This window comes from Chiloscyllium punctatum, chromosome 37, assembly GCF_047496795.1.
Source record: "Chiloscyllium punctatum isolate Juve2018m chromosome 37, sChiPun1.3, whole genome shotgun sequence".
In the NCBI taxonomy this organism is placed as follows: domain Eukaryota; kingdom Metazoa; phylum Chordata; class Chondrichthyes; order Orectolobiformes; family Hemiscylliidae; genus Chiloscyllium; species Chiloscyllium punctatum.
Window position 1 is genome coordinate 13,779,462 of NC_092775.1, and position 14,653 is coordinate 13,794,114.

Here is a 14,653-nt window from a genome sequence, read left to right on the forward strand (position 1 = left end):
TGTGGAGAAGGACATGGAAGCTTGGAGAAATAAACAGTCAGTCAGTGAGACAAACACCAAAGATACCTTTTTTTGTTGATAAAGTTTATTAACTACCAAGTATTTGAATAAATAGTGTTTTTGATTAATATATTGAAAAGTATCCATGTTACCAAAGAAGCGGTACTGGACATCTTCAAACTTATTAAGGTGGATAAATCCCTGGGACCTGATTGGGTGTATCCCAGAACTTTGTGGGAAGCTAGGGAAGGAATACTGTGCCCCTTGCTGAGATATTTGTATCATCAATAGCCATTGATAATCTTCCAGTGAGGACTGGAGGTTGGCTAATGTGGTGCCGTTATGTAAGAAAGGTGGTATAGACTGGTGAGCCTGACATCAGTGGTGGGTAAGTTGTTGGAGGGGATCCTAGGCACAGAATTTACATATATTTGGAAAGGCGAGGACTGATTAGGGATAGTCAACATGGCTTTGTGCAAGGGAAATCATGTCTCACTAACTTGATTGAATTTTTTGAAGAACTAGCAAAGAATATTGATGAAGGCAGACCGGTGTCATGTATGGACTTTAGCAAAACAGTTGACAAGGTTCCACATGGTAGACTTAAAAATGTGTTGCTGGAAAAGCGCAGCAGGTCAGGCAGCATCAAATGAACAGGAGAATCGACGTTTCGGACGTAAGCCCTTCTTCAGGAATCTTTCCTGAAGAAGGGCTTATGCCCGAAACGTCGATTCTCCTGTTCCTTTGATGCTGCCTGACCTGCTGCGCTTTTCCAGCAACACATTTTTAAGCTCTGATCTCCAGCATCTGCAGTCGTCACTTTCTCCACATGGTAGACTGGTTAGCAAGGTTAGATCACACGGAGTCCAAGGAGAGAAAGCCATTTGGGTACAAAATTGGCTTGAAGGTAGGAGACAGATGGTGGTGTTGGATGGTTACTCTTTGGACTGGACACTTGTGACCAATGGTTTTCCACAGGCATTGGTGGGGGGTTGACTGCTTTTCAACATTTGTATAAATGACTTGGATATGAACATAGGAGTATTGGTTAGGAAGTTTGCAGATGACACCAAAATTGGATGGTGAAGAAGGATACCTCAAAGTACAATGGGACCTTGATCCGATGGGCCGAGGAGTGGCAGATGGAGTTTAATTTAGATAAATGTGAGGTATTGCATTTTGGAAAGGCAAATCAGGGCAGGACTTATACACTTCATGGTAAGCTCCTGGGGAACAATGAGACCTTGGAGTGCAGGTTCATAGTTCCTTGATGTGGAGTCACAGATAGGCAAGGTGGTGAAGAAATCATTTGGTATGCTTGATTTTATTGGTCATTGCATTGAGTATAGGAGTTAAGATGCCATGTTACAGCTGTACAGGGCGATGATTAGGCCACTTTTGGAATACTATATTCAATCCTGGTCTCCCTGCTGTCAGAAAGATGTTGTGAAACTTGAAAGGGTTCAGAAAAGATTTACAAGGACGTTGCTAGGATTGGAGGATTTGAACCAATAGGGAGAGGCTGAACAGGCTAGGGCTATTTTCTCTGGAGTGTCGGAGGCTGAGGGGTGTTCTTCGAGAAGTTAATAAAATCATGAGGAGCAATGGGAGGGGGAATACTCAAGGTTTTTTCCCCAGGGTAGGGAAGTGCAAAACTAGAGGGCATAGGTGTAAGGTGAGAGGAGAAAGTTATAAAAGGGGCCCAAGACACAACTTTTTCACACAGAAGGTGGTGCGTGTGTGGAATGAGCTGCCAGAGGAAGTGGTGGAGTCGGATACAATTACAATATTTATAAGGCACCTGGATGGGTATATGAATAGGAAGGGTTTAGAGGGATAGAGGCCAAATGCTGACGAAGGGGACAAGATGAATTTAGGATATCTGGTCAGAATGGACAAGTTGGACCGAAGGGTCTGTTTCCCATGCTGTACATCTCTGTGATTCTAGCTAATATTATTTCTTTCTTTACTTATTTTATCTTTCGTTCTGTTAGAACAGTAGCTTGAACTTTGTACGACTAGTTCAGTGACGTCACCATTATCCCACAACCTCCCCCCCCCCCACCCCCGTTAGTCTTTCTTTATTAAAAGAATTTATATATTTTATGACCAACCTATTCAGAGGGATATTATTACACTCCTCTGGAGTACGTGAGTCTTGCATGCAGCTTCTTTGGTTCCATCTGTTCCCCATTTTTTTTAATATCCAAAAGTGCCTGTTGTAGCATAGTGGTAGTTTTCTACCTCTGAACCAGGGGTTCAACTCCCATCTGCTCCGGAGGTGTGTAATAACACCTCTGAGAAGGGTGACTAGTGAAGCATCCAGAAATGTTCATCACATAACTGAACTATTTTTTTGCCTCCATTACCAAATCACCCGTTTTTTTTAATCTGTTAAACACCACCAATAAATCATTCCTATTTTCCAACTGAATAATGTACATGCCAAGCCCATTAAGGGAATGCAGACCATCAACAGTAAGGGGCATCAGAGTTCCCTATTTGTTCCTACCCAATCAATTAATTCATCAATTAACTCCAATTACCTCTTTGTTTAACTACTTGTTACATGAAAATATTTCCTTGTTCTCTTTAAATAAAACTTTTGCAGACATACAAATAATGAACAAAATGAATGAAAAACAAACAAAATGATTTCTTCCATATTCTCTGTCATGCAATAAAACTTATATATCCTTCCTTCCTTCTCTAAATTAAAATAAAAACATACTTAATTAAAAGCAACACAAAGAAAGATTTGCATTTTTAAAACCCCTCATTCCATGACGTGCCATCTGAGGTTCTCTAATGTCTTGGCCTAGGCACCTTTTCTTTCCCCCTAAGCTAACCTGACAACTGATAATGTGCACCAACCAATTTCATTCTTGAAATGTCTTTTGTTATTTTCTTTTACTTGTTTATGGGATGTGGGCATCGCTGGCTGGGCTAGCATTTCTTGCCCGTTTTTAAATACCCTTGAGAAGGCAGTGGTGAGTGAATGACTGCAACAAATCTGTTTTCCTGATGAAGGGCTTTTGCCTGAAATGTTGATTTTCCAGCTCCTCGGATGCTGCCTGACCTGCTGTGCTTTTCCAGCACCACTCTGATCTAAACTCTGGTTTCCAGCATCTGCAGTCCTCACTTTTGCCTTATATTGAATCGTGTTCATCTGGTGCTTTTAATGTGGCTTGTAGCTCCTTAATGAATGGAACACTGTGTACCACTGAATGAGACACAATGCAGTAATGTTATTACCAAGTTTGATTTATTCACAATAACAAAGTAAGACAAAAATACTTTTACACCATGACCACTGAATTTGTCAAATAAATTATACAGCACTATCTTTGCTTGAGTCCAGGTTTTTTTGATTTCCTTTGAGCCAGCACACCTCCCTAATGCCAGCAATTCCAAGAATACAGACCATTTCCCCTTCAATAAAATATATTATTGCATTTATTTGCACTGGATTTAGTTGCAAATCCAAATATTTGCAATGAACCAAACTGTTTATTCCATTCTCATGCAACTCCAATGGACTACGCAACTTCAAATGTTGGAAACCATTTGGCATTGACAGCTATTAACATGTAAAAGTTAACTCTTGATAGGACAGACACTCCCTGTGTCCCAGGGTGCTGCTCAGTGGGAACACACCTTAAAGAAACCTAAGACACATATTGTGAGTTGTGCATTTTCATTTTGGCTTCCAACCCAAAAGATTTCCTTTTTCCTGGAATGCTCAGTCACACCCCGTGGAAATGGTGTGCAGATCTTTGGCACTTCCTCCCAAGTGCAGATGATGGATTGAGACAACTTGCATTTTGCACAGTTTCACGCAAGTCGGAGATTATTCAATTCTTTTTCACAATTATGATTGCGTTACAATCTCAATATCTATCTGCTCTCAGCTCTGATTCTCCCTTTGTTATGGGTCTACTTTAGTTTGCAACCTCATGCCTTTTCCAAGAGCTGGATACGATACTGCAAAAGGCCAGTGCTGATGAAATGTTCCATTCGGCGACCAGACAGCTGTCTCAAGTTCCTGTGAACTAGATATTCTACAGGAAGCAAGGTCTGTGATTGAGAACGCAAAGGGGCACGAGGTTGCTTTTCACTTGCTTTGCAGTTTTGTTACAAAAGCTGCAATCTGATCCTAGGACCTGATGCACAAACATATTTCTGACCCATGTCACCACTAAATGATATCAATTACAAGGAACTGGTCACATAGTAATAGCTCATTCCTTACCCTTATGACATTTTCCGACTCATCCACAAGTTCACAGCCAGCACAGATTTGCTTTTCAATCAAACTGACGAAGGAATCCAACAAATATTTTTTCCCCAGCGAGTAGTTAGAATAAAATTATCAACCACATGGACGAGAAGCAGTGAATAGCAGATTCAGTCAAGGGTAAAGCTAGATACACACATGATGGAGAAAGGATATGGAAGGGTATTTTGATAGCACTTGTTGAAAAAGTGGGGAGAGTGGTTTTTGTGGGGTACAATAATGGTGTGGTCTCGTTGGGCACAATGGCTGGAGACTAGGTTTACCCAAAATTGGGGACTTCCTTCACACTCTCTAGCTTCTCACAAGGAGATTGTGGCAATTTTCAAAGTTTAAAAAAAATCATACAACACCAGGTTAAAGTCCAACAGGTTTAATCGGAAACACTAGCTTTCGCAGCACTGCTCCTTCATCAGGTGGTTGATTTTTAATTTGGTACACCCCAGTCCAACACCGGCATCTCCAAATCATGGCAATTTTCAAGCCTTGACATGGTGTCCCAGCATGAGGATGTTTGGAAAGGACTACAAGAATTGCTGTATAAATTGATGTTCCAAGTTGAGCAATTCTCTTCTTCATTTTCAAATCTCCCCCTGGCCTTTCCTGCTGCTCCTGAGCACCATCAGCCACAAATCCTCTGAAATATTTCTGCTCATCTAACGCTGGCATCTTGCTTTCCTCCGATGTACGAAAGCTTCCGTCACTGATGGCTGCGCCTGGCCTTAAGAAGAGCAATTCCCTCCCTACAGCTCTCCATCTCATGTTTCCCTTCTTTAAAACATTGCTAGAAACCCAACTCTTTTACTCTTTTAACCCCCATGGTTTCAGCATTGAATTAAACAAGGTTCAGAAGTGCAAGAAGAAAATCTGGCTTTAGCTTTTGAAGGAAAAAGTCTCTACCTCAAAACTTTACCGCAAAAAGCAGCAGCTTTTTGAGACGGGAGTGGGGGGGGAGTTTTAAAGCAAACTTGCTGGGAGTGATCTCACAGGATTAACTGGAATGCCAGTTTCACACCAACCAAATATTGCTCTTTGTCAAAACATGTGGTGCTGGAAAAACACAGCTGGTCAGGCAGCATCTGAGGGGCAAGACAGTCGATGTTTCAAGCATAGCTTTTCCAGTGCCACACGTTTTGACTCAGATCTCCATCATCTGCAGTCCTCACTTTCTCCGAATATTGGTCTTTGTTGGTTAACGGCAACGTAAAGTAAAATTGGGACAGGGTGCAAAATCAGCCATGATGGAGTAAAAATGGGGTAAGTTTTACCAAGAGACCAGCAGCAGGTTCTGAGTTGGAAATGTATCGCCATTCCTTCACTGGCACTGGGTCAATATCCTGGAACATTCTCCCTTATGGCATGGGAGGGTGCGCACAGCGCAATGACACCAGTGGATCAAGAAGGCAGCTCACCACCACCTTCTCGAGGGCAACCAGCAATGGGCAAGAAGTGCTGGCCCAGCTGGGGTCACCCTCATCCTGTGAATGAACGAAACAACATTGGAGATGGGGCCGAAAAGAGGGATGTTTGACTGGGTCTGAGCATGATAACTCCGACTTGATGGAACCATTCCAAATATACCCAGCTCGACCCGGCAACCTTAGTTAAACCTTTCCTCCATAGTGTAACACTGAGAGCAATGGGCCACACGACCCATTCACGTAAATAAAAAGAACAACAAAAAGGAACAAAGTGCAGCTTAACTGACCACAGTAAATAACTTAAAGAGAATACAGTGATGTCCACACCAGCCACCCCCCTGAGTTCTTCTTGTTTTGGGGTTAAAGTCCAGCTGAGTTGAAGTTGAGGTGACTGAGATTCCCCACCGTGTTAAGGTTAACATGTCGTTGGCTGCTCTGTAATCGGGCTTGCAGTGTTTTCAAACGGGATGTTTTGTCACTCATCTTATCGAGGTCCATCTCCTCTGTCATGAACAAGTAAGAGTTGATGGCTTCACGTAGACCCATACTGACGGGTGACTCCTCTCCCGACTCCTTGTTGTCACTGATCAAAACAGAGCTAGAAGAGAAGGAAATGGATAATGAGCATTCCAGCAGGACAAGAACTTCCAGAGTTACTCTAATCTGCAGTCACACACACACACACACACACACACACACACACACACACACACACGCACACACACACATACACACACAGACACCCATATGCACACACATACACACAGAAACCCACACCCACACACACATACACACAGAAACCCACACCCACATACACATACACACAGACACCCACACACACACACACACACACACACACACACACACATATACACACAGACACACACACACGCACACACACATACACCATACACACAGACACCCACACACACACGCACACACAGACACCCACACACACACATACATACATACAGACAGACAGACACACACACGCACAGACAGACAGACACCCACACACACGCACGCACACACACATACACACACACACTGACACACACACACTGACACACACACACTGATACATGCACACACAGGCTTCAGGGAAGACACAGGGGTTTGTGTGCACTGGGCCATTGTTTTTGCCCTAATAATAGGCCAGTTTGCAGCTCCATGAGGACTTCTCTCTGCAAGCATTGGAAATGTTCCGCTCTGTGCCTTCACCACTGGAGGGTTGTGCCTCCACTCCATTCCTCCCATATTCACCATCCTGCCCCTTTCCTACACCCCCACCTCTCTTCCACCTCCTGCCAATGACAAACCTCTGGATTGCAATCCTACCACACAGCCACAGAGACCTGCAGCACAGAAAAAGACTCCTTTGACCCATCAAGGCTTCGCTGGTCAAAAAAAACAGGCTGGCTCATTGTCCAGCTGTCTTCTCCTGCTCTGTAATGTGCCCCTAATTGTTTTTTTTACCCCTCCTTCACATTGGCTGCATGTTGTAAATGGATGTTTGTTGATGATGTGACTGGGGTCTGCATGCTTCATACCTGTCCACTTCGTTCCAGTTGAGCTGAGGATTCTGCACCATGATAGGGTCTGGGTGATGTTGTTGGGCCACGCGAGGTCCCTGAATATGACAAGGCTCCTTCAAAGTGCAGCACAGTCCCTCACCACATTCTGCAGAGGGGCACAGATAATGGAGAGTCAGCAAAAGGTTCCGATACAAACCAAGCCCATGGTCAGAAAAAAAGCTAAATAAACAGTATATATTTTCCAAGGGACCAACTCACAGGCTTTCCCGGGTTGACCCACCAGCCTTCCCAACTTGAATCGTCCATAAACTTCACCTCATCCATAAACTCCAGCGCCTGCAACCAAAATGGTGCCAGGTCCTTCTCAACATCTATACTCTGCGACCTACCTTCTGTGCCAGCCCAAGACATCCCGATTTAAGAGCTACCTTTCTGTCTTCTGATCGCTCCATTAGCAATGTTAAAAATGCAGGTCCCTTTCAGGGTGAACCAGACCAGCTTCAGGGTTAATTGAGATCAGGAAATGCTCATTGAGTTTGTATAGAAGAGGGGACTCTTGTGTCCTTGCAGTGATCGTGACCTTATATCTGAGCCAGGAGGTCCGGCTTCAAGGCCGACCTGCTCAAGAGTTGTATAATAACATCACTGAACAGATTGACCGAAGGAATGATGGTGGCGTAGTGGTAATGTCACTGGACCAGTAATCCAGAGGTCAAGGCTAATGTTCTGGGCATGTGGATTACAAGAGAAGAACTGGACTATGGTGTAGTGATAGTGTCCCTATCTCTGAATCAGGAGGCACAGGTTTAAGTCCCTCCTTTCCCAGAAGTGTGTCATAACATTCCTGATTGGGTTGGTGTTGGGGGAAATTTGACCAGAGGTAGGTACCTCAGAAGCTAGAGCATGTAACTGCTCCCACACGAACACAATTGTAATTTAATCCTCTCCCTCTTTTGCATTTTGTTACTGCTGCAGTGCCTCTGGTGGGTGGTACTTGTTCATTGTTCTTTTTATTAGAAGGTATAGGTATAGGTAAAGAGCTGAGTTTTGCATTTAGACTAAGCTACACACAGCAGGGGCTGGACTTTTCTATCTCCCCCTCCAATATGCTTTTAATTTAATCTTCTCTGGCATCTCTGGCACAGTGGTTAGCACTGCTGCTTCACAGCGCCAGAGACCCGGGTTCAATTCCTGCCTCAGCAACTGTCTGTGAGGAGTTTGCACATTCTCCCTGTGTCTGCGTGGGTTTCCTCTGGGTGCTCCGGTTTCCTCCCACAGTCCAAAAATGTGCAGGTTAGGTGAATTGGCCATGCTAATTTACCCGTAGCGTTAGGTGAAGGGGTAAATGTAGGGGAATGGGTCTGGCTGCGTTGCTCTTCGGAGGATCGGTGTGGACTTGTTGGGCCGAAGGGCCTGTTTCCACACTGTAAGTAATCTATACTCTAATACCTTCCCTTCCTTCAGCTCTGGGGCAGAAGGTACAATTGCCAGGGATGTACAATAGAGTAAAATTGGATGATCTTAGAGATTCCCAAGGGTATCCCAAAGAGTTCAGGTATATAGTCATTGGATAGACAAATGGACGAAAATGGGTCATTGGGCAGGCATATAGACATATGGACAAAAATAGAATAGTGTAGGTTAGATGGGCTTCAGATTGGTTCCACAGGTTGGCGTAACATTGAGGGCCGAAGGGCCTGTACTGTGCTGTAATGCTGTATGTCTATAGCGCTTTGAAAATGGAGTAAGAAGGCATTTGGTATGCTTGCCTTCATTGGTCAGAGGAGTTGGGACATCTTATTGAGGCTGTACAGGACATTGAGAAGGACATTTTTAGAGTACAGCATACAATTCTGGTCACCCTGATTTGGAAAGATGTTATTAAACAGCAAAGGGTACAGAAAAGATTAGCAAGGACGTTACCGGGGCTAGGGGTTTGAGTTATAAATAGAGGTTGGACAGGCCAGGACTTTTTTCCCTGGAGCTTAGGAGGTTGAGGGGTGACCTTAAAGAAATTTATAAAATCCTGAGGGGCATATATGAGGTGAATAGCCAAGGTCTTTTCCCGAGCGTAGAGGAGTTCAAAACTAGAGGGCATATGTTTAAGGTGAGAGGGGAAAGATTTAAAAGGGACCTGAGGGGTAACTTTTTCCACACAGAGAGTGGTGCGTGTATGGAATGAGATGCCAGAGGAAGTGATAGATGCAAGTTCAGTTACAACTTTTGAAGGACATTTCGACAGGTACATGACTTGGAAATGTTTAGAGGGATATGGGTCATGTGCAGGCAAATGGGGCGAGTTCAGTTTAGGAAACTTGATCAGCCTGAATGAAGAGTCTGTTTCCGTGCTGTATGACTGTGTGACTCTGTTTGTTATTGTTGCATAGCCTCGGGGGGTAGCACTTGTTCATTGTTTGTTTCATCGATTATTTGGGTGAGTTATTGATAGCTTGTAAAAAGAATAGAGCTGGGTTTTCAGGGGATGAACTGCATGATTGCCCCCTCCAACACTATTTTGATTTAATCCCTCCTCTTTTTTTGTTGTTATTGTCACACCACTCCTGGGGGTTAATGTTGTTAATTGTTAATAGGATGCATTGATAAATTGGTGGGGACTTCAAAAGTAAAGAGCTGGGTTTTCAGACGTTTTATGAAATAAAAAGGTAGGGTTTCAATGCCCCTGGTAATGGGAAATTGCTAAGTTTGCAAATAAAAACCTGGGTTTTCCCCGAGTAGGGGATTGGAATCTGAGAAAGTAAAGTATCCAGACAGGTGGCTTACTTGTGCTGAATTATTAGAAGTTGTGAAGCTTGGGTTGTCTTCTGTTATCTGATTGGTCCATTAAACATTCATAGCCTTGCCTGTCTTCATACCTGTCACTTGCCCCAGTTACCAAACCCCCTAAAATCCAACCTCTTACTGAAGTGATTGGAATGAGGTCAGCCAGGTGGACCTCATAGAATATGAGTTCCCTGATTGGGGCTGTTGACCTGGTCCAAGCAGGGAGCCCTGGCTGACAGATATAAACAGAGTGTCTCCCCCTCCAACTCTATTTTGATTTAGTCCCTACCCTCCCCCTCACTGTTTGCTCACACAGCATTGCCCTTTTGTGAAGGGCAGTGCTTGTCACTGGCCTCTCGGGTGTTTTCCTATCATCCTGGTGGTGGAAATTGAATAAAGATTCGTGCACCTTGTGTCTCTCACTGTGTCTCACACCTGCACACACACACCATGGGTGCTGGAGGAAAAATAAGCACTACCGCAGTTAGGCGGGAGTGTGGGGGTTAAATTAAAAAAAAAGTGAAAAGAAAAAAAGAAAAAAGAGAAAGAAAAAATGAAAGAGAATAAACAGGAGTGTCAGAGGTTCTGTTCACGCTGAGAACTGGCTCTAAGGGAGCTGGATCAACATCAAGGACTCGCCACATAAAATAAAGGAGGTCTAGGTGATGGGATACAGGCCTCTGTGAAGTTACTTCACTTACAAATGTCTAACTCCCTTCACTTCCACCACTGATATCAGCTGCATGAAAACTTGGAAAAATCGCACGTGCTTTGAGAGTTCGTGTGAGGTGTACCTGAATAATAATCCACCATATCGTGCAGAGATGGGACAGTGAGCCGAGGGGAGATGTAGAACCAGCCATTGGGTAAGCGATGAATGCGGTAGTGTTTGATGGAATCCCATGATGCATTGTTGGATCGTCGAACAGACAATGAATAGGAACCTGAGGAAACAAGAGAAGGGTACATGAATATTCGGAACTGTACAACAGGAATGAGTCAGGGAATACTTAGGACTACCACAATATCCTTTTCTCAATCTTCAATTCCAACTTGGAAAGGCCAGTGCAGGAATTATATAATATTACAATGACATGAAAACAAGTATATCGGTATATATTGTATATATAGGAATTACATTGTTTGACGTAGTCCAATGTCATAATCTGGAACACAGTGCCTGGAAGAATGGTGGAAGAAGTTTAAGAGTAACTTTCTGAAAGGAAGGCGGATGTACACCTTCAGTGGTGGAGGCTGGTACAACAGTTAAAAGGTATCTGGATGGATACATGCATAGGAAGGGTTTAGAGGGATGTGGGCCAAATGGGACTCGATTAATTTAGGATATCTGGTCAGCATGGACAAGTTGGGCTGAAGGGTCTGTTTCTGTGCTGTACATCTCTAAGTCTCTATAACGAACTTCTGGTCTTCCATTTCCTGATCTCTCGGGAGCTAAGTAAACACCAGCTACACTTCAAAACAGTACCTTGAGGGCTGTAAAGTGTGTTAGATTCACTGACATGACATAAACCCAAGGGTTTTATTTGCATATAACCTATTTTCACACCAGGCCTTCCATCGCCAGATATTGAAATGGCATGGTAGTCTTGTTGCAGCAGTGGAAGGGTTAATGGGTTAGCCACACGCATCTGTGAAAGGATGGATGTGGCACTCGACAATGCAGCCTCCAGAAGGTGGTCTGAGGATTCAGCTTCCTGTCACCTGGGACCGTCTTTCTTGGTTGACACCTCATGCCACCTGCTCAGGGGAGTGCGGTCTGACAGGCACTACCATCGATGCTGATAAACACCTGCCAGCCAGCATCTTACACTCAAAGGGAACCTTTATCTGGTTTCCTTTCTTTATCATCGCTGGGAGGGGGAGCTTTTTCACACTTCAGATTTGCACACCAAACTTTATCACTTTCTGAGTTTTATTTTGTTCATTCCTAACCATTCATATAAAAATATTTTGAGAACATTACAGTTGTACTCTCTGGAGTAAAAGTATCTTCTAACTGTACCTGGGATTGAATTATCAGTACTTGTATTTTAATCCTTACGTTGCCAAATTAAATTAAACTTTGTAGACTTCTGGTGTCAACAGCTGTATTCTAGTGCAGCTGATAACTCAGCAGGGTAAGGGCTGCTCACTGTATAACTGTGGACTCTTACTTCAGCAAGGTTAGGGTTGTGGAACAATAGAGTTGTTCATTTCAGTAGAATAACACCTTAAACTAATTTGTGACCAATTTTGAAGTATACTTGTTCACAGTTAATAAGTGAAGTGTGATAAATACCTCCATGCTGATCAGAACAGCTGTTCAGCATGAGAGCCAGCTTCATGTGCTGTGTTATTTCCTAAGGCAGATCTTACTGTTGGCTTTATACAGAGCCCATCTATGAGGTGGTTTCAAACCAATTTCTGTATTTGTGAGTTCCACATCCCCTGCAGTCCATGTGGTGTACATTTCTATTTGCAATGTTGGTTTAAAAATATAGTATGGTGATTATCACTGAGACAATTCTAAGAAAGACCTGCATTTGTACAGGTCCTTCCCCCGGCCACAGAATGCTCACAGAATGTAACTAGAGTTTTCGTGGTGTAGTCACTGTTGTAAATTTAAGAAATGTAGCAGCCAGTTTGCAACAATAAGTTCCTATACACAGTGTGATGATGACTAGATAATCCGTTTTAGCAATGCTGGGCGAACAATAAATATTAGCTAGGATACCAGGAATAAGTCCCCTGTTATTTTTTGAAATAGCAAGGTGGGATCTATTACATCCAAATGAGAGGGCTGGTGCAGATTCTCTTTAATGTACCCTCTGACTGACTGCACCAATGATAGTGCAACACTCCCCCAGTACGGCACTGGACTGAGTACTTTGACTGACTCAAATCTGGGAATGGGTCCAAAGGTTAGGTGAATTGGCCATGCTAAATTGCCCCATAGTGTCCAAGGATGTGAGGGAGAGGTGGATTAGCCATGGCAATAGGGTAGCAAGGTGGGTCTGGGTAGGATGCTCTTCAGAGGGTTGGTGTGGATTCAATGGGAATTAAACACTTAAACCACTGCTGGCAGAGAGATGTGAGTGACACTGACTGACCCACAGCTGATTAACTTTATTGTTCACATCTTGCTGATTAATTCAATACAAGCCCTTGAAATGTACAGAAAGGACTTGGCTCGCTTTAGAAACAGAAACTAATTAATCAGAGATATTCTTAATGAGTCAGTTTTATTATTTTCTAAATGTCATGATAATTTTTTTTGACTTTTAGTTTTGGGTTCCCACTAGTTTTCTGGTTCTGTTTAATTTGGTGCTGAGCTTTTTAGTGAAAAAATATACTTATTAATAAACATAAGCAAGCAATAAGTAAATTGCCCCCAAAAAGATATCTTGAGCAATAATTTTGCAAATGTTTCTTATCAGACATGAAAGAGTTTCCCCCTCTGCATTCTGTACTCGAGAGTTTTTCACTTTACAGATGCAATCTTTCAAAGAAGCTAGTAACGTGTTGATTGCATCAATGTGTAAAAGTGTACAGATCTGTTTAATACACAGGACACTTTGTACTGATAAAGGCATCAATGCTATGTCTGCCATCGTACAGTAGTTTAACCATGTGACTTCCTCATGCTGTCTCAGAGGATAAATATTTACAGATTTGTTAGCATTTTGCCTTCATTTATTTACTATTAATTTCACATGCTATGGACAAGATGGTTAATTCAGTTTTATAGTATATACTTCAGAATTGCGCCAGTAGCGATGGTTTAATGCCCATTCCAGCTGAGGTGGGCCTGAGACCTGCTCCCTTGCCCTGGCACTGGGCAGGTAAAAACCACTGCTGACAAAAGGAAAGGAATACTGGCATCAGAGGCAGGCCAGAGAAAGTTCACTAGGTTGGAACGGACAATTTTATGTTCTGGACATTTTATTTCTTTGCACCTAAGATGGCACTGTAGCTATAGGGAGGGACTGCCTTATGAGATGAGGCTGAGTAGGTTAGGCGTGTTCTTGGAATATAGAAGAATGAGAGGCAAAGCCCACATGGAATGGAATAAACAACACATGCTGGTGTTTATTTATTACATTTTAGCTGTGACAGAGACTGATGATTATAAATAAGCCATGATCTTAAGGGCAGCACGGTGGCTCAGTGGTTAGCACTACTGCCTCACAGCACTAGAGACCCGGATTTAATTCCAGTCTCGGGCGACTGTCTGTGTGGAGTTTGCATGTCCTCCCCGTGTCTGCGTGGGTTCCCTCCAGTTGCTCTGGTTTTCTTCCACAGTCCAAAGATGTGCAGGTTAGATGGATTGGTCATGCTAAATTGCCCCCTAATATCCAAGGATGTGAGGGTGAGGTGGATTAGCTATGGGAATAGGGTAGCGGGGTGGGTCTGCTCTTTAGAGGATTGATGTGGATTCAATGGGCCGAATGGCCTGTTTCCACATTGATGGGATTCTATGATCTTGTTTATGCTATCAATATGATAAGTAATTTTATGGGATTTTATTAACACTCCAATCTACTCAGAAAAGTTACTTTTTCTCCTGATAATGAAATAAAAACAGAAAGTGCTGGAGAGAGAAACTGTTAATGTTTCAAGTG

At 43.2% G+C, this 14,653-nt stretch overlaps 1 protein-coding gene across 1 annotated transcript in view; it reads right to left on the reverse strand.

Annotated features, from left to right (window-relative positions):
* Nucleotides 1-3,261: 3,261 nt before the first annotated feature.
* Nucleotides 3,262-14,653, reverse strand: part of LOC140462880 (src-like-adapter 2) — a 34,983-nt gene continuing 23,591 nt past the window's right edge. Inside the window, exons 6-8 of the mRNA XM_072556298.1 lie at nt 10,826-10,975; nt 7,266-7,395; nt 3,262-6,313 (exon numbers count right to left, since the gene is read on the reverse strand). Of these exons, the coding sequence (XP_072412399.1) occupies nt 6,076-6,313; nt 7,266-7,395; nt 10,826-10,975 (518 nt within the window). The 3' untranslated portion in view covers nt 3,262-6,075. The remainder of the gene's footprint in view (nt 6,314-7,265; nt 7,396-10,825; nt 10,976-14,653) is intronic.